Genomic DNA, 26,875 nt, shown 5'->3' with positions numbered 1-26,875 from the left:
TGTCATATCACCATATTTAAATGCTATTTAATTTAATGGGCCTATATACTTGGTAAAAGGTGGAAGGCTCGGCCTTTCTAGCCTGGTGTTTTGTTCCACCTTTGCCCCCTTAGTTTCGGCTACCGGTGTTATGTTCCACAATTGAGCGCTCCTAACACGATCGGGGTTGTTATGGGGACCCCCTTGATAATTCATTTTAGATTAAAGCTGGTCTGGCAAGGCCCAACTTTGGTTCTACATTTGCCTAATCACTAATGAACTGCATAGGGAGTAATTAACCCGAGGAAACTTAATCAACCCCCGGGCCAGTGCTCCTCATGAGTGTTGGTCCACCCACCTAGCAGTCGGCGGTACCACCACGGGGCAACTCGAGGTTTGGTTCCCGTCCACTTTGCATAGACGGTGTGTCCTGAGAACGAGATACGCAGCTCCTATCGGGTTCGTCGACACACCGGGTGGCCTTGCTAGATTAGTTTTACCTTTGACAGAATATCTTGTGCATCGGGATTCCGGTGATGCTTTGGGTAATCTCAGAGTTGAGGTTTTCCACTAGGGAATCCGACGAGATCGCGAGTTTCGTGATTGAGGATTTCTATGCGGCTTGTAGTAATTTGTGATGGACTAGTTGGAGCACCCCTGCAGGGTTAAATCTTTTCGGAAAGTCGTGCCCGCGGTTATGTGGCAACGTGGAAACTTTGTTTAACACTGGTTCTAGATAAATCAAAGTTAATTAATTAAAATATGCCAACTGTGTGCGTAACCGTGACTGTCTCTTTCGTGAGTTCCTTCTCCGATCGAGGACACGGTGGGGTTATGTCTGACGTAGGTAGGTGTTCAGTATCATTCATTCGATCATCAGTAGACACGTCCGTTATGTGTAGATCTTCCCCCTTTTATTTCTTGCACTCGTAGGTTTAGCCACCTTATATATATGCTTAGCCGCTGCTGCAACCTCACCACTTAACCATGCCTCACCCATTAAGCTTTGATAGTCTTGATACCTTTGGAAATGAGATTACTGAGTCCCCTGTGGCTCACAGATTACTACAACAACAGTTGCAGGTACAGGTAAAGGTTACTCGACGTGAGCGCGTTGATTGTTCATTTGGAGTTGCTTCTTCTTCTTCTTCATCGATCTAGGATGGGTTCCAGGCCGGCAGCTTGGGATAGCAAGGATGGACGTCGTTCTTATTTTCTCGTTTGTTTTCGTCCGTAGTCGGACCCTGATCTTACTCTTGATGGTTATGTAATGTACTGATGTGACTCTGATGTAGCTTGTGGCGAGTGTAAGCCAACTCTATATATATCTCTTCTTTTCAGTACATGTACTTGTAACGATATCCATTCTTGCGACACGACGAGATGCGCTTCTATCCCTGACGAGGCCCTCGTGCCAAATTGAGGATAGGGTCGCATCTTGGGCGTGACACGAACCCTAGGTTCAAAATCGGTAGCACCAATTTTGCAACTCGGAGGCACCAAGATGGGGTCTGCGGACAACTAAACCTAAAAACTTCTCGTTCGCTAATCTATAGGAATTTCTGGTGGATGGAGAGGCTAGCACACGCTGGTTTGTGGATAAAGGTTCTGATGCGCATGGGTTAGATCAAGGAAGCGCAATAGAAAGGAGCGGATCCGTACCCTAATTCGGCGACGGTTCGGCTACGACGGAGATGGTGGAGAAGAAATCGTCGACGGTGGCGATTCCCAACGGCGGAGACGCACGGGGAGTCAAGGGTGATGAACAGGGGTCCACGAGGCAGCTTAGAGTTTGAGGCAAAATGTCTTTGACGATTGGAAATCAAAGATTCGGTCCGCTGGAATATATACCCTTTCGCTATTGGTGTCACCAAGATTACGAAATCGGTGTCACCGAGTTCCTCTACTATCAGTTGACACGGAAACTCGGTGTAACCGAGTTTGTGATTTCGGTGGTACCGAGATGAAAACCTAGATCAACTCTAGAATTCGGTGGAATCGAGTTTGTGGAGTTGGTTTCACCGAGATTCACAAAGAGGTTTTGGAAGGCAACCTTTGACGATACGGAACTCCAAGTGCTTCTTCACACAGAGGGATCGACAAGTGCTTGTTCAAGTTTTGTGATGAACCATGAATAGAACTTGAGATGATATAGCATAGATAGCTAGATAAGGGTCCTAGGCATTCTTGTCCATCCAATCGGCAAAAGATAAATCAAGAGCCAAATAACAACAATTGGATGTCCTCAAATGAGCAAACACATGCAGACCAACATGCTCACACAATAAGAATGATAGATAAAATACGGTGAACATGCACAAACATCCTAGCAGCTATCAAGCACTTGGGCGATGACGAAGTCATCTATATATGAGTATATTGACATAGGAGCCAAGTAAGAATACTTGATCATAGGTCATACTCATCGTTAAGCACAAGTGGGGTTACCACTTTTACATCAGCATTAATGTGTTCATATCCTTAGGAGATGCTTATACTCAAGATTTAGAGTAAAGCCCCCCCTTGATATGACACCCCCCTAAGAGGGACAAACTAACCTTGTTATTTGTCGTAGAAGACTTCAAGTAGGTGAAGTAGTGGTGGATGCTCAATGTTGATGAAGATCATTTGAGTTGGGAGCAATCCTTGTTGTTTCTTACTCTTCTCACCTACATGGGTTAGTCTCAAAGCAAAAGGAACATATGCAAGAATATCTATGGACATGGAGTGAAACACACATGGGATAATGTCCAAAGATGCATTAATTACATTGTTCCTTGATTACCTTTGAGGGAATGTGTGACTCCTTGAATTAATGCATATGGTTGAGATTGATTGCATATATTTCTTGCCAAAATGAATGAGAGTTAATTTCATTAGCAGAGTCACCCCTCAAGAAATTTCTAGTTCTTCCTCTTGGGGATCCACATCAACTTGATGGGGATCCTTGGAGTTGTGGTAGCACTAGATGATGTAGTGCTAGAAGTGTCTTTGGGAATCCACTTGACCTTGACTTGGGGTTCCTCTTCATAAAGGTCAATGTCTTATTGAAGCTTTCCCTTGCCCTTGTGGTCTTGTGGTGTAAGGTCATCTTGTGAGCTTGTTCCCTTGGGAGGAGTGGGATCATACTTCTCCTCTTGAGGAACAAACTTAGGAATGGGATATGGACCTTCTTCACAATCTTCTCCGTTGACGTTGAAGTAGCCAACACCTTGTTTCTTCCGATGTCCTCCTTGCTTGCGTACAACTTCCTCAAATTATTTACTTCCGACAAGACTCTTGAAGACACCTCTCTCTATAGTCCCTTTCAATAAATCGTTTTCTTGCTCAAGTGTAACTTGGCTAAGAGAATCATTAGTGTAATCAAGAGAGCTACTAGCAAGAACATTAGGTTTAGCTTTAGCATTGTTGTTACTAGATGAAGAAACTTTCTTGCCTTTGTTACCAGTGTTCTTAGGTTTAACTTGTGGAACAAAAGTAGACAAGAGTAATAGTTTGGCTAGATAAGAAGAACTCTTCTTTCGAAGATCATCATTGATCGCTTTTAGGAACTCATGCTCTTGCTCCAAATTGAGCTTCTCGAAGCGTAGCTTCTCATGAGTTCTTACAAGCTCTCTATGATCTTCTAGAGTAGTTTCATGAGCTAACTTAAGAGTGTTTAATTCTTGTGTTAGTCGTTCAATCTCTTTCTTATCATCGTCATTCGATTTCTCTTGACTAGCATGATAATTAGCAAGTTCATTTTCACTGCAATCACTAGTTTTATCAAAGAGCAAGTCATCTTATCCTAACAGGTCATCCTCATCACCGTTGAAATCAAGATACCCTGGATGTGATACCTTAGGGCCTTTAGCCATGAAGCAGTTCCCGACTCCCTCATTTTGTGAATCAAATAAGTCGTAGGAGTTGGAGGAAACGAGTGCAATGCCGGCAACACCTTCATCTTGACTATAGTTGGAGTTGGAGTGATAGCTTCTCTCGGATTGGTTGTCAGACTCGAAGCCAGAGACCCATTCACCAACATGAGCTTGATGTATTCTTCTTGAGTTGCTCTTGGTGTATTTGTCCTTCTTTTCCGATTCCTTGTGTCTCCGTGAGTGTCTTCATTCATAACGATCTTCTCCACTCCTTCTCTCTCTTCGAGGTGACTCATCTCTTGAGCTTCGTCTTCGAGGTGACTCTTATCTTCGTTTGTAGGGAGCCAAGCACTCATTGGATTAGTCTTCACGCATGTGTTCTCCCCCATCCTGACCATCTCACCAACGCCATCTGTCGCAGTACCAAGTGCAAGCATTCTCAGAGGAGCCATGCATTTTCGCTTGGCAGAGAAAAATAGTTGACCAGCAATCTCTTGTGAGCTTGAAATAGTCATCGTGTGCCTCCACTCCGTCCACAATGCGTAAAAACAATGGTTTTCGCATACGAAGACGACGATGAAACCACAGATCATTCGAGAAAGTTGGGTTCGGAGTAGAGTAATTCTTCTGCGGTAGCTTTGCTCCGGATACCCTATCCAGATTGATCACTCTTCTCCCTTTGATCAAGCCATTGAATTGAGAATATGCTCCGCTTGCGGTTCATTTCCTTTTGCATGGTCATGAGCATGATCATGTCCAATACTTCACCCAAATCTGTGGAATCAAAGAGCTCATCTTGAATAATTTGATCAAGCTCCGTCGGTCCATACACCTCGCCGGACGAAGCATTGGAATCCATCGATTTTCCTAAAAAATTGACAAATTATCAGTTCAGAAATTGTGTCGAACACATCGAGCGCAATGCGGAGCCACAAAGTTACCATGGTATCTTTCGGACCGGGAGAGACGTCCTCCGCGACAAGGATGGGACAAAAGACTGCTCTGTCGGAGCTGCCGAGGCAGAGGCTAGGAACGGCAATGGAGCGCGCGTGGCGACGGAGCTGCGAGACAGACGACCCACAGGAGGAAGAAGAGAGCAAAATCAAACGGATCCGAAAGTTTTGTCGGGTGAATTTGATGCAATTTGCGATGGGGTCATGCTATCGGGTCTAACATGACGAGCGTGTCTAAACATGCTTCATATCTGCTTAATTTGGATTGGATGACGGCGGTGCTGTCCATGCCGGAGGGGGAGCTCAAGGAGGTGAACGCGGACAAGCTGGGCGCGCAGCAGTGCATCGCCTCGGTCGGCGACGACCACGAGTGCTTCCTCTCCAAGTTCAAGGACCGCGTCAACCGGTACGCCCCGCCCCCCCCCCCCCCGCTTGAGCTTCTCACCTCCTCTTTGGAATCTCTCAGCCAGGTGGGAATTCGCAAAATTCTTTGTTTACAGGTCAACAACAACAACAATTGCCCAACCAGCCAAATTTGAGTCTATTCCTGAATGTTTCTGCCTTTAAGCTGTGCAAAAATCAGTTTTAGGATGTGCAAAATCAGTTTCAGAGTTCGATAGCATATACTAGCACACACATGCCGTAGTTAGCTCCAGTAGGTTCAGAATTTGATACCTTTACGTGGGTAGATTGAGGGACCTAATGAATAATTGTGCAGAATGAATATTTATGTATATTCCAATGTTGATATGTTCTTCAAGCTTCATAATACTCCTCCTTGTCTATTATATGATGGCATCAGGCTAATTCTTTTTTCAATGAACAACAACAACGTGCAGCACAAAGCATAGGCCGGGACCTGATGACGGTGCTCCGGAGGCAATGAGCTAGAACTGGTCAGGATTTGTCACTGATGCTCGTTTCATCATTTCTACATGTTTTGTTTTGTCTCAAAGTTGACCTTTTTACAAGTCACTATTCTATATTGATGCTTTTATTTTTCAGATGTATTCTCAAGTGATACTCATATCTTTGCCTCTATGCAATGAAAGGAATGGAAATATATATGATTGATTCTGAATTTGATACAACCTCTTGTAAACTTTTTTGTTGATATGCTTCATGTGGTCGCTGGGACAAAAGTAACGATGGTGGCAAAAGCAACATCTTCCCCACCTTGGAGCTCCAAATCTGATGCCTCGGCATGAAAATATTAGGAACATGAGGATTAGATTTTGAATGGTATGCATTGGATGTGAGAGGAAGAGATGTATCCCATTCACTATTGACGAGGAGGGTTGGTGGTGTGGCAGCTTAGGATGCTCTACACACTAATGTAGTTTCCCCAATTTCTTATACATTTTTGTTTTCACTCAGGGCACATTATAATTTAATTATAACATTGATTTCATGTATCATGTAAATTGTATGATAAAATTATGAATCTTAATGCTTGGTTCATTTTTAGCACTTCTTGTTGTTGTTTTGCTTGCAGGTTTTAAATGATTTAGTACAACGAAGATCTTAATTTATATTATTTTTTGTATTTTTGTCATGATACGTCATTTAGGTTGGGATGGGATTGGAAAGGAGTGGATGCTTGGTTGTTGCGGAAAGGGTAAACGGGAAGAATGACACCGATATTTAGCGCGAGTAAATTGAATGTGTGACATGTTCTTTGTGGGAGCTATCACTAATGTCTAGTATATTCATATTTTGTCTTGTGGCAACGCACGAGCATTTTAACTGGTACTCGGTAGTAGAGATACATGTCTCGCGGACGTAGCTTTGTCCTGCGCCGTCAGTCCTCCCCAATGCCCAGATGCACTTCTGAATTCTGACCTCTACGATACATGTTGTTCACACCAACTCCCTAGGGTTTTAGTTCAACCAGGCCAAAAACCTCCACGCCGCCGCCGCCAGAATTCCTAGGCGGCGATGGCCATGGCCCGGCGTTCCGCCTCCCACCTCCTCTCCTCCTTCCGCCCTTTCTCCCTCCTCCTCCAGCCCCTCGCTGACGCCCCCTCGCCCGCGGCCGCGGCCGCAGCGGCGTCGGCCCGCAGGGCGATGTCCTCGGCGTCGGCTCTGCGGGCGCGGGGAGACGACAAGGAGTTGGCGCGGTGGCGCGAGTCCATGGATCGGATGCGGAACATCGGTATCTCCGCCCACATCGACTCAGGGAAGACGACGCTGACGGAGCGGGTCCTGTACTACACCGGCCGGATCCACGAGATCCACGAGGTGCGTGGCCGCGACGGCGTAGGCGCAAAGATGGACTCCATGGACCTCGAGCGCGAAAAGGGCATCACCATCCAGTCGGCAGCTACCTACTGTACCTGGAGCGGATACCAGGTCCATTTCTCTCCTCTTCTTGCTCATTTTTGTAGCTGGCCTTAGGGCAGTGATCCTACAAACATGGGATGTGCACTGATCATGATGTAATCTGCGCGCCCTTGGACCCTTGTAACTGAACTCTCACCTTTTCAATGCAAAGAAAGGCAAAGGTACTTTGCGTTTTCTTGAAAAAAAGAAAAAAAAAGAAATTTGCATTGGGGTTTGAGTTAATGTCCAATCATATGACAAATCAACTGTGAAATAATAATGCTGTTACCTCACGCCATTCCAACATTGGGGCTACTAACTGTAACTATTTTTTGTTAATCAGTACGAGACAGATAGCATATGTAACTTTGTTTCCTTTAAGCACTAACATATATGGTTCAGAAGCTTAATTGGCTGGTGTGTAAGGTTATACACCAAATGCGGTTGGTAAATGCTACTCCCTCCGTCCCATAATATAAGAGCGTTTTTGACACGTTTTTGACAGTGTCAAAAACACTCTTATATTATGGGACGGAGGGAGTAACTTACAAGCTCGGAGCTCTAGAAAGTATAACCATGCAACGATACTATTTGGTAACTGAGTAGCAAAGCTTATTCTCTCCTGGATATATCAGTGTTAACTAACATGTGGTATTGAAGAACTCGCAATATTAACCTCTCACCTGGAATTTAAATATTAAAACCAAGCTGACCAATATTTATGCTTCACACTAATATATATGCTTGCCGTAATTACTATTCATTAGTTGCAATTTTGTGTTTTCACTCTGTCCTTCTAATATTTTCGATATTTCATCGAGATCCTGAACCAGATCATTCATCTTTAGAATTGCTGCCCGTAGCTTTGGTGTCTCTAGAATGCATGTACCGCATCATGTTAAAGTGGTCTAGTCAACAATTTTCAGACTAGATTTGTGTGCCAGCACGGTGTTCCCTACAAATTATTGTTTCTTCTCAGGAGTTAGGCATATAAAGATGAAGGCTAATTTAACTAGGTTGGCTGTTGGCTTTTGCTTTCTCCACAACATGTCCAGGCAATATGAAATGTGAGAAGAAAATTGGAAAAACTATCAATCAAGAATACCATGTGATGTCATTCATACAATTGCAAAAGAAAAAGATGTAAGGAGAATGTGATTGATGGTTTCATTCTTAAACACGTAAGCATTGTTGATGCCACAAATGAAGTAGCCCCGTTAACTATACCAAAACCATGATCAGGTGAGGAACGGAGCAAATGGCAAATATCCACATGATAGAGATGTAAATTGCCGAACATGGATGAGTTGCCAGCTAATACCAAATAGCCATTATTCTTTTTCAAGTGGAGTACCACATGTGAATTCTCCCGAGCTATTATTAGTGGAGACATAATTGCTTCATGATAGTAGGCCATTCAAAAGAATCGAAGGAGTGGTTTTGATAGGCATCAGTTTCATGGCAAGTGGCAACTAAAGATGTGAGTTGAATGAGCTACCCGAGTCAACTCATGCTACTCCCACCCGCTTTCTTTATAAGCTGTTTTTTTTTTTTGCCCCAAACACATCTACCCCTGCCACTGGGCTTCAAACTAGGATCTGTGGGCTGGGGTCAGTATGATTGGTTGAAGCAGATACATCAAAACCATGCACATACCTACTACCACTAGAACTTTAGAACTGCCTCCCAGAAGCAATTTTTTTTGTCGTCATGTATACCACCATTGATCACTATCCCTTGTATTGTCCTGTCTGAATGCTTTTGTTTTGACCCATCTTACACTGTTCTTGGGTTCTATTGTTGCAGATTAATATCATTGATACCCCAGGTCACGTGGATTTCACTGTTGAGGTTGAAAGAGCCCTTCGTGTTCTTGATGGTGCTATACTTGTGCTATGTAGTGTTGGTGGTGTACAAAGTCAATCGATTACTGTTGATCGACAAATGAAAAGATATGAAATTCCAAGGGTTGCATTTATTAATAAGTTGGACCGCATGGGAGCTGATCCCTGGAGAGTTCTCAACCAGGTGAGCATGAGTCTGATTTCTATGGTCTATATGCACGGATGCTCTCTCATCATATATGAGGGGTGAGAGGCTTATGCAAAATGTCCCTTCTCTCCTTTCATGCTGGATTTCCCCCTCCTGCTGGGAGTGGGTAAAAGTCTGTGTTCCATGTCTTTACGTTGTATATTTTCTGTGAGGACACACCTCTGTATGCCATGGTAGTATCGTACTGCTAGATCACTATCCTTATCGTGTTTAATACAGGGAAGGTCAAGACAATAAATACCCTTCCTATTGCATTTGAATTCTGTTGGAATAGCTGTCAAGTATTTGCTACTTTGCTTTGCATGAAGTGCTATCTGAAATGCACCGATGTCCTGTGTTCATTTTGAATATTTAATGCCCTTCATGGCTAAACAAGCTCATGTTTTATCTTTTTGGAAGTACAAGGTATGAGTTAGGCGGTTCAAAATAAAAGGGGAAAACAGGGACTTCACAAGTGCAAGGGCTGGCTTTGTATTCTTTTTTAGTATCTGCAATGTGGACCAGGCTTACATCTTAATGCTAGAGTTGCTGCATTTTGATACTACTCGAAAGCATCATTGTCATGTTCACTTTCAGGCTTCCCATTTTTTTTTCTGATAATGTTCAGTTTTTATAGTTCTGTGACGTGTCTTGCACTTGTCTGTTGTTGCTATCAGTTTCTATAGCTGAGTTTTGCTTTTGTGTTCTACTGAAGGCACGAGCCAAACTACGGCACCAGAGTGCAGCTGTACAAGTGCCGATAGGATTGGAAGAGGAGTTTGAGGGCCTTGTGGATCTTGTGGAGTTGAAGGCTTTGAAGTTCGAGGGTGGAAGTGGGTGTGTCCCTGTTCTTACAAGCATTTAGTTGTGAGAGCTATTAGTATCTGGAATCTCGGATGACACATCGTTTGTAATGTGCAGACAGGAGGTTGTTGCATCTGATGTCCCATCCAACATGCAAGATTTTGTAATGGACAAACGACGTGAACTTATTGAAGTTGTTTCAGAAGTCGATGACCAGCTTGCAGAAGCTTTTCTCAATGATGAGCCAATAACAGCTAATGAGCTTAAGGTTCATCCAACGTCCATTATTAATTTCTTTTGTATCTATATGCGTATATCATTTCATGAAATCACTATATAAGCATACAATCCATCTGAAAATCATTCCAGATTATAGCTACATCTTTTGAAATGGATGTAGCTGTAGCTGCTAAAAAGCAATCATGTTGAAGGAACAGGACGATTTTACCCCCTTGAATATTGCAGTTTGTGTGATCAAATATTTTTGCAATATCAAGTTAGCAATCTACGAAGATGATTTACTTATTGAGGACTTCAATTCCTTTTATTTCTTGGAGGATGTTTTTATTTGCTAAAAATGCCTGGGATGCCACTGTAGCAAAATTTGGTAATATAAATTGTACACACATAAATTGCGTCCATGCCGGTGAAACCATGGAGGCAAAAGTGTTTGGGTTTAAATACTTGGTGATATTTGTCAGTGAAACCATGCTCCAAAGCTGACTCAGGGTGGAAATGAAAATAGTTTTGGGTTTAAGTACTTGGTTTTATAGTCCCAAGGTTTAATGAATTTCTTGAAAAGTTCAACACTGGTAAAATGTGCTTAATTTTAGAATTAAGAAGCCATATGAAAGGAATTGTGATGGCTAGATAGTGGATTTTTTCCTAAGCCGGTTGTTAGAGCGTGGCATGAATGGTAAGTCATTTTGAAAATGATTCTGATTATCTGGTGATCATGTTTAGTACTGCTAACTTACATTGTCTCAAGCTATAAGATTTATTACTGAATGCATGCGGTGTCAGTAGGTTTTGTTGGTTGAAAAAGAAACGCGCAGTCTGTTGCTGGTGGTTTTCGTAATAACCAGATTTTAATAGAAATGACAATGCTGAAGTCGAAAATCCACCAATGTTTTTTAACAAGTATTGGGAATTTCATATAAAGTATAATGTTTAATATATGGAGTCTACTGTCCTCACATGTTTGAAATTCTGTAAAGTTATGTACTTTAACCTTGTGATAGTTCCAATTCTATATTTCTATTTACATGAATTATTGTTCAAAACCTACTTCAAATAATACCTTTCCTGATTTCTTGAACTGTATCATATTGTCTTTTAGGAATAGCATAATATTGATAACGCCATTTCCCCCCGACTGATTTCCATGTCTTTGGTGTTCTCTTTTCTTTTCGACCAGGCTGCTATCAGAAGGGCAACCGTAGCGCGCAAGTTTATACCAGTTTACATGGGGAGTGCATTCAAAAATAAGGTCCATGGCTGCATTTTCCGTCCTTTGTCTGGTTCTTTTCATTTACTAGTTAAATGTTTGAAGTTATTTTTGTTATAGATTATTAGTTGTTTAAAAGCTTGTCCCACCATAGTCCCTGAGTTTTTGTAAAATAAACTTTTTATCTTAAAATATACATTAATCGAATCAACCATATATGCCCTTGATAGAATGGATAACAACTGTGGCAATTCCTAGTAACTTACAGGGTGGACGGAACTCCACGAACTTAGATCTTTATTATAAGAAGATTTACAGTTTCATGTGTCAGTAATACTGAAAAGGACACAGCCTTATTGAATACTCCCTCCGTCCCAAAATAAATGTCTCAAGCTTAGTACAACTTTGTACTAGAGCTAGTATAAAGTTGAGACACTTATTTTGGGACGGAGGGAGTATGTATTAATAATATAAGAAGTAAACTTATAGTCTCTGTCTTTGCTAATAGACGCTGTTATGGACGTAGGGCAAAGGTCTACAGTTTCCAACATGCAACTTATACTGTTAATACTATTATGAATATGCTAGTAAAAGATTAAAAATAACACTATGCTTTCAAAATATTTTTTGTGAAAAACTACTGATGCTATTTTCACTTCACTCTAAACTTCTTTCCCATATGCACGAGTTGAAGCCAGAGAAGTTCAACCGCACACTTTCTAGGAGGATGTCATCTATTTGCAATGCAAGAATGGTTACAATTTAAGACTAATTGCCCAAGAAATGTTACTTTGGTTTCGGAAAGTGAAATCTTGTTGGAACATGTGCTAGGAAGCTAGTTTTTTTTACGCGGCCCTTTGTCGACCTGATCCGAGTCACCGTTTTCCCTGTGCCATCACCTGGACCTGCCATGTCTGTTATCGATCTTCACCGAGGCAACCTTGTTCTCGATCTCAAAATTCCCCATGCCTCTGCGTTCCAGCCTTGATGTCAGGCTCATCGCTTCTATGGCCTCTTCTTGAAGTGCCTCCCTCGCCTTCAAGCCCCAAAGCTCTTCCTTGCTCCCCTGCAGTGCAGTTCCTAGGCGTAGCCTAGGTACAACCTAATCAGCTGGCGCAAGATCATCTCACCTGATTCACCTGCCTAGTGCCGGGCTCATTCTTGAACCCTGGTAAATTAACAGCAGCGAATTAGATGAAACCAAGTACTGCTCGACCAATACTAAAGAAAGAGATTAAAGAATAACATTTGACAAAATGATCTGCATAAAACGATCAATTAAAGAGAAGAGTTGATACAACAATTTGATTACTTAATCAGTTAGCAGTATTGCTAGAGTAAGAGACATTGTTCCAAACAACCAAAGGCATACAATCTTGCTGCTATTTTAAGTGCTACAAAATTGGGCATTTGTTTTATGTCAATTTTTTTACGGTGTCGTCTATCATGTATGAATCTCGGAGATCCTTGTAGCCACCAATCCTCATCGTGTAACCTTTCCTGGAGTATAACTGCTGTTAGGGCCTTGTAATTCCAGGGGTCGTCCTTAAGCACTCAATGGAGCACAGCATTGCGATTACAAGCAAACGACGAACATGAAAAGGATACTGACGTTTGAGCTAGGACCTTGATAGTCAGATCCATTTTACTATTTGTAATTACCTTATACCGGCTCATTGGAGTACTGTAGATTAAACATTGCTCTCATGCATGCGCGTCATGAAAGTCATTAGAGCCTGACTATAAAGAAGTGTATAAGGATAGTAACATAATTGAGCCTTTGCTTTGCGTTTGTTGTCTCCCTTTGCCAGCAAAGTTATAGAATATATAGCCAAATTGCATGTAAACATAGAGGTGCATTGCCTATTCACTAGAATGATCACATTAAGATTGTGTATTGTACTGATTGTCATACTTTGGTGGTTTAGGTGTAGATAAGATTGTTCACAGTTATGAGCACTCTTGCGCTAGTACTTGTGTAAGAACCTGCTGTTGGCATCTGTATTGTACTGTTGTTAACGCTAGGTTGCTAAGTGTGAAATACAACAAATTTGTCGTTGGTGTTTCATTGCTTACATTTTTTATTTTTTTGACTGGTTTTATAGGGTGTTCAACCTCTTCTTAATGGCGTGCTTGACTATCTACCCTGCCCACTGGAAGTTGAGAACTTTGCTCTTGACCAAAACAAGTCAGAAGAGAAGGTAGAACACGGTCTCCCCAATACATTTAATATAGTAGATATGGAACACATGTTTCTCCTTTATGCGCTTTACTGCACTTTCCATCTTCCACCACTCATCCTACAAAGCCAGAAGTGAGGAGAGATGGAAAATATGTAAAGTAGATAAAGGCCGTGAAGTTTTCTGTGAGTAAATAGCGTTTGTACTTTATCTGCCTGTTATGTTGATGAAGCTCTTATTTCTTTTTATTAGCTTTCATAATGAATTGCCACCTGGTTTGATGGTTAGGTCTCCTTATCTGGAACTCCAGCTGGTCCACTTGTAGCATTAGCCTTTAAGCTTGAGGAAGGTCGTTTTGGTCAGCTGACATATCTAAGGTGATTGTGGATCTTCTACAAACTGAGTTTGTTGCATTATCATGCATTGTTATTCTTATTGGACACGGGTATTATTATTTCGCTTCTCAACTAATTATTTCTTATTGCCTGTCTAGAATCTATGAAGGTGTGATTCGGAAGGGTGACTTCATACAGAATGTGAATACAGGAAAAAAGATCAAAGTAAGACCCAGACTTAATACCAAGTCCCAGTGAGGACGTTGAAGCTGTAGTTGCCAAATTGTCATATTGTTCTTTCAGCACACACTTTTAACAGTTGACAATGCCAATATTTTCTACTTTGAGGGGCATACACTACTATAGATTGATCTATGAAGAAATGAGAGGGACTTACTTTAATCGAAGAGAAAAACAAAAAAAGGGTTAAATAGAGTAGTATTCAAAATAGTGTACTATAGCACTCCTGACTTTTGACTGTGTATCCTATAGAGCTGTTACAGTTGTGAATCTGTGACCACTGGTGAACATACTTGCCATGCTACAGCAGAAGAAGAAAAATTGGACTTTATGTAACATATTCGTTATTTGTAATTATGTTTAGTATGGTAGTTGTTATATTGCATATTTGTGTTGGTAAACTAAAGTAGATGCTTTGACATGAAATATCATAATTGCACATCATTTGCCTGGTTACAAATCTAAGTCTGAAGATTTTACACATTGGTTCCAACTATTAAAGGCTAAATATTACAGAACATCTAATTAGGCCTGAATTTTCATAGAAAATAGCAATCATATCAGGAGAGCAATAGATGCTTTCAGTCTGACTTATCGCCTTTACTTTCAATTGTTGGTTATGAGAATTTCAGAAGGTTTGTCTTATCTGATCTAAGTGCTGTTCACCGTGTCTAGGTTCCACGATTAGTAAGGATGCACTCCAATGAGATGGAGGTAAGTTGCACGTTATGTTGAAGTTAACGCTTGAAACATTAACTGTTCAGATCAACATCGATGGCTATTCTTTACGATAAAATCAATTTGTTAGCTAGTATCTTAATTCTTTGCGGTCAATATAGGATATTCAAGAAGCACATGCTGGCCAAATTGTTGCTGTGTTTGGTGTTGATTGCGCGTCAGGTAAATTATTAGCAACGTAATATTCAAAATCTTTTCTGTGCTGTAACTTTTCCAGGTTATGCTACTCCCTCCAATCCATATTACTTGTCGCTCAAACAGATGTTTCTAGCACTGAAATACGTCTAGATACATCCGTTTGAGCCACAAGTAATATGGATCAGAGGGAGTACCATCTATTAGATTTCTTCAGTGCCTGATTCCCAGCTTTTTGCATCAACAGGTGATACATTTACCGATGGGTCGGTCAAATATACTATGACATCAATGCATGTCGCTGAACCTGTGATGTCCTTGGCTGTTAACCCGATATCTAAAGATTCTGGAGGACAAGTAACTCATCTGTTGCTTTAAAGATTAATGTGTCATATTTGATATCTGAACTTTCTTGAATAATTAATTACTATAATATTTCAGTTTTCAAAGGCACTGAATCGATTCCAGAGAGAAGATCCTACTTTCCGTGTAGGTCTGGATCCAGAGAGTGGACAGGTTTGTTCTTCCATCTATCATGTTTGCTTTATTCTATCATTATTGTGTAGTTTCTAAAGCGTACTTTGTACTTGCAGACAATCATTTCTGGTATGGGTGAGTTGCATTTGGATATCTATGTTGAACGCATCAGGAGAGAGTACAAGGTACACAAACAATTGTTTCAAGGATATACTTGGTCTCCCTGCTTGACTTGAAGCTTGCTATATGAGCTGCACCATTAGAAGTGTTGAGTAAATCCTTGTCTAGTTTGCTTTTATGAGCTAGTTCAGCTATTGCAGCCTCTTTATTTTTTCTTTGTTTCAATGTGTGTTTGGTTTGGGAACGAAGTGGAATATCATGTCATGATTCCATTCCACTGGAATGGGTCGCTTCCGTTCCCGTGTTTGGTTGGGGATATTTGGTAGAACGGAATGGTTACGTTTCAGTGTTTAGTTTGAGAAATGGAACAGAATGAATTCAGCACCTCTTGTATAAAAACGGTGAGGTTGCCTCTCACGTGCATATATACAATATGAATAAATATGAAGTGTTTTGCCCAAACATGGCATAGTTTTGCTCAAACAGACAGAGGCCACATTCTATTTTACTTTGAATACTTGCATTGATTTTTTTTTTCAATCGAGAAAAAAATGCTCATAGATGGAACCATGCAATATTTGCTAGGCAACATTAAACACAGCAACGCTCTTGCTGCTGACCTTGAGATAGGAGCTCCAGAAGAGCCCCTGTCGATCCGACTGGCGGAGACGTGATCTGCTAGGGGACGACAAGCTGGAAGCAGTGGCTGCTGCTCTTGCAGCCGGCGGCGATGCAGTGGTCGCGTGAGAGAGGTGGCCGTTGCAGCCCCCGGAAGGTTAGGTCAAGTCGCCGCCGCCTGGTCCCTAGCAGATCAGGCCTGGTCCCTAGCAGATCAGGTCTAGTCACTGGGGAGAGGAGCAGCCGGAGGCGCAGATCGATAGAGAGGAGATAGGGTCTCGTGCCAGAGAGGGAGAGTCGACAAGTGAGTGCAAGGCGAGGCAGCGTTCCGTGTCGTTCCATCGATTTGGAGGAACGGCTCGGTTATGGATCTGGGCCGAATATTCCCTTGGTGGGAATGAGTCGGTTCCGGTTCTAGCTACGTACCAAGCATAAGAATGAGGCCTTAGTACGGGTCGGACCCACCATTCCACTTGGTGACTCATGCCAAAACACCATAGGGCCGCACATAATCCTGATCTGATTTCTGGCCTCTAGGGAGCAGGGAAAGTACAGATGCCCACAACATAATACAGCAACACACTTGATCGGTTTTATTCTTGACAGCATGGAAAGTTCATTTGCAGTTTTGGCTTGGCTTGGGCATGGGCAGCAAACAGCTACCAAGCCTAATTTTTGCATTCCCATATTGCTTAAATTAACGCCTCAAGATACTGTTATATTAGTCTATGTTTAGTTTTATTCTCATATATTGTCTTATCCTTGAACACATGTCATCTACTCTGTCTTCTAGGTCAACAGTCTTCGAGGTGGTACTTTGATCATTAATTTCTATATCATTCATTAGTAAATATTGATATTTACTAAACTGATAATATGGGTCAAGATAATTTTGTATATGCTGATGGTCAAAACTTTCTCTGTTTAACTACACTGATTATAAAATATCATTTAGGAAATAACAAAGTATTACTCTCTCCGTTCCATATTGATTAGGTATTGTAAATGTTGATATTTGTTCTATAAAATTTGTAAACATTGTACCTGGACAAAATTTGTATATTGGTTTGGTAATGTATATGTTGATATTTTCTGTCTACATAAGCTTGGTCAAACTTTACATAGTTTATCTTGGACAAAATCTATATGCACTATATTTTGTAACGGAGGGAGTAGTAATGGGTAAACTGTTCCACCTCTAGGAAACACATTCCATCCATTTAACTGCAGTGTTCTAACTAGTGCAAGGCACTAGGTTGGCAGCAGCAAGGAGCCAAGGCGGCTGTACAACAACAGTTACAGTTCAAACGTTATGCTTCAACAAAACGGATATACGAACTAGAAGTTCTACAATCAGAGTTGAAACAAACTTTATTTTCCAAGTGAATAGACATCCAAGTTTTCCGTTCCTCTTCTTAACACCACGTAAGTACATGGCAGCGCTATGGAAATTAAAAAGCGGCAACCTAGGTTGTTCGTTAAGATGACTGAAAATCACCTCCTTTAGATAGCACTTCTTCCAAATCTTGCTCATCACGAGAGGTTAGCAAGCTCAGAAACACCCACGCCAAATGTGGCTGCATTCTGCACACCTCTAGGTGTATTTCCATTTGCAAAGTACTAAAAGGAAAACGTGATCAGGAGGGGAAGCTTAACAGTTAGATCTAGAAGTATGAAAGATGGAACTGCAGATATGTCTAATACGTCTCTCCACTACCACTCCGATAAAAAATGAAAGAAATGAAGAGAAAGCAAGTCTGAGGGACACGATAGGAAGGATGGCAGTTCCGTATCCGTTGGCGCTCCATAGCCGAAGTGCCACTGTGGCCTCATGAGAGACCCCATTGCCGTTGCATCTCCTCTCTGTCTGTGAAGTGTCCAGTCTGGAGTCATGGGTGGACTGGAAACATAGTCCTGAAAGGAATTAGGGTTGGGTGCTTATATGTGTTGCTACTGGGCTGGGCCATATTGATGACGTGTCCTGGTGTATTTGTTATAACCTGCCAAGAGCAGACATCCCGTATGTTCATGTAGTGTGGTCCTACTGAGAACTACATTTCAGAGTTGGGAAATATTGCTACGTGCCTGCTCTATTGAGCTTTTTTGATATGCTTCTATGTTGACAATTTTCATTAAGTGCATGATATTCCTACGATGAATGTCGATGTCTGACTCACTGTACACCTATATCTGTTGAAATTGAATAGATGTAACATGTTTTTAACTTATGTAGGTTGATGCAAAAGTTGGGAAACCTCGTGTGAACTTCCGGGAATCGATCACCCAGCGTGCTGAATTTGATTACTTGCACAAAAAGCAATCTGGTGGTCAAGGTCAATATGGGCGAGTTTGTGGGTGAGTTCATTCAAATTAAATAATCACCCGCAAATCAATTTCCATTACTTTCTTTTATCCGATTTTGTTCGCTTCAGGAAAGTTATTACTTTGTGATGCATATATATGGGACATCTGCTGTTATTACATGTTTTAGCTGCATCTTTACTGGATGTATTCCTACTCCCCATTCCCACTTGTAAGACAGTATTGGATAGTGTGGAAAGTGTTGCCGGAGTAGAACAAGGTTGGAACCGCGTCCTGGCACTGTAAGTTGCCTCAAGGGAGCCTGGATACCTAAGGCCAGCGCCCTGGCACTGTAAGTTGCCTCAAGGGAGCCTGGATACCTAGGTCCAGCAAATATCAATGAATGTAGTAATCCAGCCACTTCATATAATGTCATGGAAGATACTTCACCTAAATGGAGAATGTAAGAACACCCCCCTATAATAATGTTTTCACTGGTGAGGAAAGCTTCCACCATTATAGAATACTTACCCTTGCCTTTTAAATTTGCCAGTTTGGTGATGACACGTTCTCTTTAGTCATTAATTAGTACAGTATCATCGCGAAAATTCAGAGGGGTGCTCGTCCTCGCCTGGTCACGTTATCGTGCACCGTTCAACATCTTTGAGATCTGACACAGCATAGGCTATGGGACAGAGTTGCTTTTAATGTACTAACGGGTGGAGAACCTAGTGCCGTAACGTCGTTTGGATGGCCATCTAGTGACGGGAGTTGCATCTTGTACTCACGGCCGAGTTTGACATGGGTTGCACTTGTTGTTTGGCCGGTCTGCAAAATCATTTTGTATACCTTGTTTCCACACATGCCACTGGACATACTATGCTTCTTGAAGTTACACGTTTATTCAGCCAGCACAATCCCATAGTTACACAAATTCGAAAATTTGATACAAATCATTACCCTACTCAATACGTTAGGATTGCTGCAAGTGTTCCTCTGGTGGCCCCCCCTGTCCAAGCACGTCGTGCTCTTGCGCCCTGGCTGCTCGCAGATTGTGCAGAACCGATTGGGCTTGCTGGTACCACCATCAGCTGCCTCACAAAGGTTTTTCTTCATTTTAGTTTTTGAATGCCCTGTCATCGCTACTAGTTGGTCCCAACCTTTCGTTACTGTAATGGTGCAGATAGGCCAGCCAGATTACCGTTGGCACTGCCTTCGGCATCACTGCCCCCGGGCCCCGGACATACCATCACAAGCTACCTCAGCAACATATTGCAGAGGTACCAGATTAGTCTCAAGCCGGTCCTCCAGACCCAACCCTTCCCTTGTAGCAGCCAGCGGGGTAAATGCACGACACTCATCTGTACATCGAATAACATGGTCCATCAAGTTACGCACACAAACAGGCTCTACAGAAACAGAAAACACAACACAAGAAATTCAGTCCTCTCTCCCAAAAGCGAACTCTGCATCAAACAGAAAGAAACTCTGCATTAAAAGCACTGAAAATCATGTCCTCTCTTATGTACTACAAGGTCAGATTGGGAACACCCCTGCACATATATAGATCAACATATGCATTGCCGATGGAGAGCTGACCTCTAGAGTCCATCCTGGTGTCTGTGGGTCGTCTTTCCCCATCGAGTGGCCAGAGTCGTCAACTATCGCGCTGCCGCTGTCGACCTAGGACGTGTGACACAACGCCAGGGCGAACTTCTCCGCAAGAGCTACTCGCCGCCGCCAAAACCCCGAACCATGGTGGCGCACAACGCCAGGTTCCTGGTTTCCTCTCTCGCCGACGGCACGGGGAACCTGTGACAGCAACCCACATGACCACATTGCCGGGCACATGGAAAATCAGAGGAGCAAGCTCATAGCAGGGTCACTCGGATCTGATAAGAACTCAAAAGCAAGCTCCATGACCGTGTCCTCATAGCAACTCTGCCTCGGTAGGCACCCTGAAAAACTCTCCCTCGGTGGACACATCCAAGTTTGCCTTTCGGACCCCGTAGATTCCAATCATCACATACGCGTATACCCGTTTAGAGTCGGCAGCGGCACGGCGTGCAAGCCCCATCATGTACCGCCGGTACACGTAGCCCCCGCTATAATCACGGCCATGGAGTCGTCGTTCCCACATCTAGCCCACTGGACTTCTGTTGTATACAACCCTGACTGGCGCCGCACTGCTCCACCTGTACCTACACGCCACATAGCGTGAGCACGCACGCCCGTTCGCCAAATCGCCACACTCAATATCATGGCTTCTAGTCTAGGAGTATAGGTTCCATTAAAAGATGTTTATGATTTGTTGTTAAGGCCACTTCATGCCTATAAATAGAAGCCAGATCCTCTAGTTTTGTAGCACACTCATGTACATTTTACCTATGAACTGAATTCTCCTTGTTGATATTATGTTGGACTTCTGTCTGTAAGTTTTGGATTACGCTCCTGTGACCACATGTACTTTTCTTTATCTCCTGAATGATGTGTATTACAACAGTTGAAGTGAGCCCGTAATGTTTCTGTTGTCTATTTTTGTGGCAACAGCGCACACAGTTCACTGATATGGGTGTCATGAGTGTGCTGTCAATCTAATATTTCTTCTCTGATCTGGTGTTGAGATTGAGTAGGATCACTTTAGTTACCCAACTTTTGGAGCTCATAAGGGAAGGTATTTCCCTTTGATATCAGTGATCCAAGGCCTGTCCTGCAGCACCTCCAGCATGGTCTGCCTCTTCGTGGTCCGCCTAGGAACAAGACTGTAGTGTTCGGGTGTGTTCTCGATGACCGCTTGACCGCCTAGCCATCGATGTTTCCCAAGAAAGTGTGGTTGTCCTGTCGCCAATCACCACTTTGGTCGATGCAGCAAAACGTGTACCATCATCTTTTGAGAATCGAATGTCAAGCTCTCACCAGCGGTGGAAAGGGTCAGTACTATCCTTGAAATCCAACACACCCTCAGACCGATCGTGGTCTTGGACAGCTCATGGATGCCGAGGCCTCAGACGTCATTGTACGACAAGCCTTGTTCCAGTTGACGTGGCTGTGATCGCCGCATGCGGCTGTTCTGCCTGTCCAAAGGAACCCCAAATAATCTTATCCATCTGCTTCTGCACCTCCTTGTAGAGGCCCATCACCTTGATATATTGGGAAAAGTATTTACTGATAAGGAAAATAAGGTAATGATTGGGGAGAGTTACAAAGTATTTTATTTGAAACCTTAGTTGCTATTCATCACTTGCTCCTGATTGCTGATTCGTATTGCCTAGCGCTCTATCATTGACTGTCCCTAGCACAGTAGCACTCATCGCTGCCGCTGCTGTTTTGTTTCCACAACCACCGTGATGCCATTTCCTTACCTCTCCTGGTCTTTGCTGCTGTTTTGTTTTAGTGGACTTCATGCGAGAGGAAACTCAATGATGATTGGACAGTTGGCCCTTTCCTGATCTTCTACTTTTCAACAGCTTGTAAATGTGCTAAGAGCATGAATATACCTGTGCACCAAAGTGGAGTTAAGACCTGCCAAATTTAACTAGAAAAGTGGCGCTCCCAGTTTACCTTACCTTAGTGGCTTAGTTTGGTTATGCGAATAAATATTTAGGATTTTTCATTTGGAGCTTCATGATAAGAAGCAGGAATATGCAGGTACATTGAGCCTCTTCCAGCAGATGCTGAAGGTAAATTCGAATTTGAGAACATGATTATTGGACAAGCAATTCCGTCCAACTTCATACCAGCGATTGAGAAGGGTTTCAAGGAGGCTTGCAATTCGTGAGTCCATCTCTTCCACACTAGTTTAGCTATTCCACATTTTGTTTGTGGAGTTTTAATTTTTGTTTGCATGCTGGCTACTGCAGGGGTTCATTAATAGGGCATCCTGTCGAGAATATTAGGATTACACTGACTGATGGGGCTTCACATCAAGTCGATTCCAGTGAGCTTGCGTTTAAGCTAGCTGCTATCTATGCTTTTAGACAGGTGAGCCTAGTTGCTTGTCATTTCTAGCGATTGTTGCACTGCTACAATGCGAATGCAAGCGTTATTCATAAATTTGTTCTTTTTTTCCAGTGTTATACTGCTGCTAAACCTGTTATATTAGAGCCTGTGATGAAGGTGGAACTAAAATTTCCAACAGAGTTCCAGGGCACAGTAACTGGTGACATAAACAAGTGAGTTTTTTTAATGCCAACAAGCTATGCTTGTACTGAGATGTATGGTTAGCGGATGATTCATCTAAATTTTCCTTTTCTATTCAAGAAATGCAGATACTTGCATGCAATTCACTTTAAAAGGATAATTGCCTCCTTAACACCTGAAAAGGCACAATTTTCTGGAGTACCATAGGCCATGGTAGTGATAAATTGGTTCTGGGATCAGAACATATTGACACCTTGTGATTTTTTGGCAAACTGACTTCCATGGGTGCTATGGATTTTTTTTTGTATACTCATCAGTTCAATCCTTCAAACCATACTAAGTATATTTCTTTTGTTTTGTGTGGTAAACAGGAGAAAAGGTATTATTGTTGGAAATGACCAGGAAGGCGATGACACAGTTGTAGTATGCCATGTACGTAATCCTTGTTCCTTTCGGTTTCTTGCCTCATGTAGCACGGATAATACTACAGTATTGTCTTGTGATAAACTGCCAGATTTGATAGTTGTATTGGTCATGAATGATTGTAGTAATCGATGTTGGTAGCTTTGGCTTTTCTGTAGTTTGTAGCGATATGTGTCTAAGAGAACAACTGAAGCATTACGAAATCAATTGCAGTATTACCCTCGTAACAATAAATATAAGTTTTCTAATGGGTAGTCGGTGACGGGTTACGGGTGGGAGGTTCCACTAATCTACACGAACAACAGCTAGGACAACATTTTCACATAATGAACGTGTCAGATCAGTAGACTATATAAGAGGAACAGGTATATTGTGAAATTCATAATGTAGATGTCCATGTTAAGGCCAATTACCTTGTGCATTGTTATTGTACTTAGCCTCTCGTCCTGCTCTCTTTCAGGTTCCACTAAACAATATGTTTGGATATTCGACAGCGCTTCGTTCAATGACACAGGTAATGTTTTGTTCTTCACGAGTCCTGATGTTCTTTCCTGAGCATTTGTTTTGGCAACTATCATGGTCGCTCATATGCTTTTTATCCTTATTTTTCACCCGGCGCATTTTTTGCAAAGTAGTGATCGTTCAAGATGTTCTCTATCCTTATTGTTCACTTGGCACATTCTTCACTAATATTATGATCTACACTAGTGTCAAAAACGTTCTGATATTATGGGACGGAGGGAGTATATAAGTAGTGAAATTCTGCTACACACATTGGTGATACGTGCCATATGTGAGGAAATAAGAACTTGTATTTCCTGGAGGCTAAGGGCCAGTATCAATGGGGAATAGGACATCCTATACATGGAAAGTCTTATATTAGTTTACAGAGGGATTATCTCTTAACACCTTATACAAAAATATATGGTGAAAGTATAATTTTTATTTGAGAAAACTAAGTGATGTCCTAGATGTGATGTAGCACACATGTCCAAACCTGACATCAAATTCAGTCTTGGTTGCAAGAGGTATAGAAGACAATTGATGCCTCCGTGTTTCATAGTCGAGAGTTCCACTTCCCACAGTTCAATCACTTGTGATCGCAGGGTGTTGTGGACCTATGTGGCAGTTGAAGAACCAAATTAATACAGTAATTTCAAAACCAAAGGAAGTACAAATTATTATTTTCTGTTTGTATAAAATTCCTTATTTATTTGCAACAAGTGAACATGGATACATCTCTCAATGAACTTATCTTTTTTCTCGGTTCCAATTTTGTGTTCACTTTATATGATAGCCAATCCCAGTAGGATACATCATAACACCCAAGCTGACCCTTTTTTTCTGATACGTCCTTCCAATTTCTTTGCATTCTGCATGCACTTTTTTACATCCACATCACGAAAATACATCAGTGCCCTCAGTCGTTGGAGATAGACATCACTGTACATTTTATTTATGTTTTATCAGTATTTTGTTATGCTGGAATGAAAATATTGGAAATCTACCTCAAAATAGAACCAATGCTATCGCTTATCAGTCATTGCCTGGTCATCAACCTGGCCAGCCGTCTGAGGTCACGGTACACTGGGTCACTGGTTGTACTTGGGTCATCGGCCATGGTTGTACTTTTAATATTTTTCGTTATATATACAGTATTTATATCAAGATCTTATAGTTTGTATGTGCCATTCCACACAACGTGCTTGTGTCTGGTTCATCCTTGTTTGCTCTGGTTCAAGGGCAGTCTGGGTTTGAATAGATAAGATTTCACTGTGTTCTTTCACAATATCTCTTTTGTGCACAATAATTTTTCTGGCACAAACTATTTCTATTTGGATTCTCTACTTTGGCTGCTTAAGGTGCTCAACTATCGAATAGTTTATATTGGGAAGTCATTTATAGCACATGTTCTCAGAGAGAACATTATGCATTTGTTTACTTACCTTAGTAGCATAGCTTAATGTACAACAATATTGCTATAGAACAAGTCTGAGGCCCCACCAGTGAGCTGTGAGAACTGTTTGGTCCTGGTGGTTCTGTGAATGTCATTTAGGTAGGTATTATATTAGTGTCATGGTGAAGGTGCCATAATGCTATAAAAAAATTAGAAGCCTGTTTATTCAACCTTTCATGGTACTCCCTCCATCTCAGTTTATAAGTCTGGCACGTGTACCTAGGTCGTCAATTTGACCAACTTAATGATAATCATATATTACAAAAAATATATCATTAAAAACTTTAGATGTTTTATTTTTTTAATGATATAATTTTTATACTCCCTCCGTTCCTAAATATAAGTCTTTTAAGATATTTCACTAGGAGTCTACATATGGAGTAAAATGAGTGAATCTACAATCTAAAATATGTCTATATACATCCGTATGTAGTCCCCTAGTGGAACCTCTAAAATGACTTATATTTAGGAACGGAGGGAGTATTAAACAATAGATTTTATATAAGTCAAATTGACGACCTAGGTACACGTGCGTGCCTTCTAAACTGTGACTGTGACGGAGGTAGTACTACAATGCAGTTTCATACAGTCATTAAATACCCTCCTGTTTCATAGAGTCATTGAATACCCTCCTGTTTTAAAGACCCATGACACTATCTTTCAAGTCTTTGGTTTGGCATTAAAAGGAAAAGGTTTGGCAAAATAATAGAAAATAAACTAGTATGGTGGTGTTCCTAATTAATTCCATGGTTCATGTACCGCAGGGAAAAGGTGAGTTTACAATGGAGTATATGGAGCATAATACTGTCTCGCAGGACGTACAGATGCAGCTTGTGAATGCACATAAGGCCACTAAGAGCACAGACTGATTCTTCTGGAGCACAGAGGAAACAAATTTTGATTCCATTATATTCGTTAACCTTGTTTTCACTGCCCCTCAAATGATGAGCTAGGACATCACTAATAGGCGATATTTGTAGAATTACATGTGGTAGTCAGCACAAGAATAGGTGTTTTGTAATAATCTGGAAACCCTTCGGTACGAACAAACATGAATATTGTAGGCCATGCTTATTATGGAGAAACAGTAAAGCTATAGCGTCCTTGAAAGTATTTACTCAACACTTCTTTTCTGAATATATGGACTGATAATAAAGATTGATTTCTCATGCCGAACTTCTGTAGAAATTTTAGACAAGCTAAAGATATTGTAAGGTTGTGCACTGAGCCTGTCGTTAGCTCCATCTGTTCATGATACTATGGGTTATTTTTAGGATAACAGAGTGCTCACCAGCTCCATTCATAGAAAGAGGCCTGATCAAATTAGGCCCAGGTGCAAGGTTCAAAAGAAAGCTTTGGTTCAAGGCAGCAAACTGAAACTGTTACAAACTGCAACATCTCTCAGGAGCATCAGTACACGAACATACAAAAGCAAAACCAGGCCAGACATGGCTGGCCGTGATGGCGTGTGCTGGGCCTTGTATTATCTGCTCCAAAACTGGCTTCAGGAAGAAAACCAAATGCTTAGCCATCAGCGTCTGTAGCTACCATAACCGCCACTCTATTTGGAATGGAGTATGGATTATCTGTTGCACGTGAAGGCAGAACAGCTCCACCTGATTCAGCATGTGATCTTCCCCATTTCTTCAGCGGCCACCAGATCTGATTAAGAGAGATCCAAGGAAACACCATTAAACACAATGCTATTCCTGTGTTTCGGCAGGGCCAGGGAATAGCACATATATACTTTCTCCGTTCCATAATAAATGATTAAACTTTGTACTAGCTTTGGAGGGAGTAGTATTTAGAGTATCAAAT

The 26,875-nt window shown here is 41.7% G+C and overlaps 1 protein-coding gene across 1 annotated transcript; it reads left to right on the top strand.

Annotated features, from left to right (window-relative positions):
• Nucleotides 1-6,565: 6,565 nt before the first annotated feature.
• Nucleotides 6,566-26,167, top strand: LOC123413408 (elongation factor G, mitochondrial). Its single transcript, XM_045106342.1, has 20 exons — nucleotides 6,566-7,141; nucleotides 8,918-9,139; nucleotides 9,858-9,979; nucleotides 10,064-10,214; nucleotides 11,364-11,435; nucleotides 13,499-13,594; nucleotides 13,862-13,950; nucleotides 14,067-14,133; nucleotides 14,824-14,862; nucleotides 14,988-15,048; nucleotides 15,269-15,378; nucleotides 15,463-15,537; nucleotides 15,615-15,683; nucleotides 18,470-18,591; nucleotides 22,186-22,311; nucleotides 22,398-22,518; nucleotides 22,609-22,709; nucleotides 23,049-23,109; nucleotides 23,561-23,614; nucleotides 25,822-26,167. The coding sequence occupies exons 1-20, from the start codon at nucleotides 6,728-6,730 to the stop codon at nucleotides 25,924-25,926; spliced, it is 2,277 nt and encodes a 758-aa protein (XP_044962277.1). The 5' UTR covers nucleotides 6,566-6,727; the 3' UTR covers nucleotides 25,927-26,167.
• Nucleotides 26,168-26,875: the final 708 nt, after the last annotated feature.

This window comes from Hordeum vulgare, chromosome 7H (assembly GCF_904849725.1).
Source record: "Hordeum vulgare subsp. vulgare chromosome 7H, MorexV3_pseudomolecules_assembly, whole genome shotgun sequence".
NCBI lineage: Eukaryota > Viridiplantae > Streptophyta > Magnoliopsida > Poales > Poaceae > Hordeum > Hordeum vulgare.
Note: the sequence above shows the minus strand (reverse complement) of the source record. Positions and strands in the feature narration are given on the sequence as shown.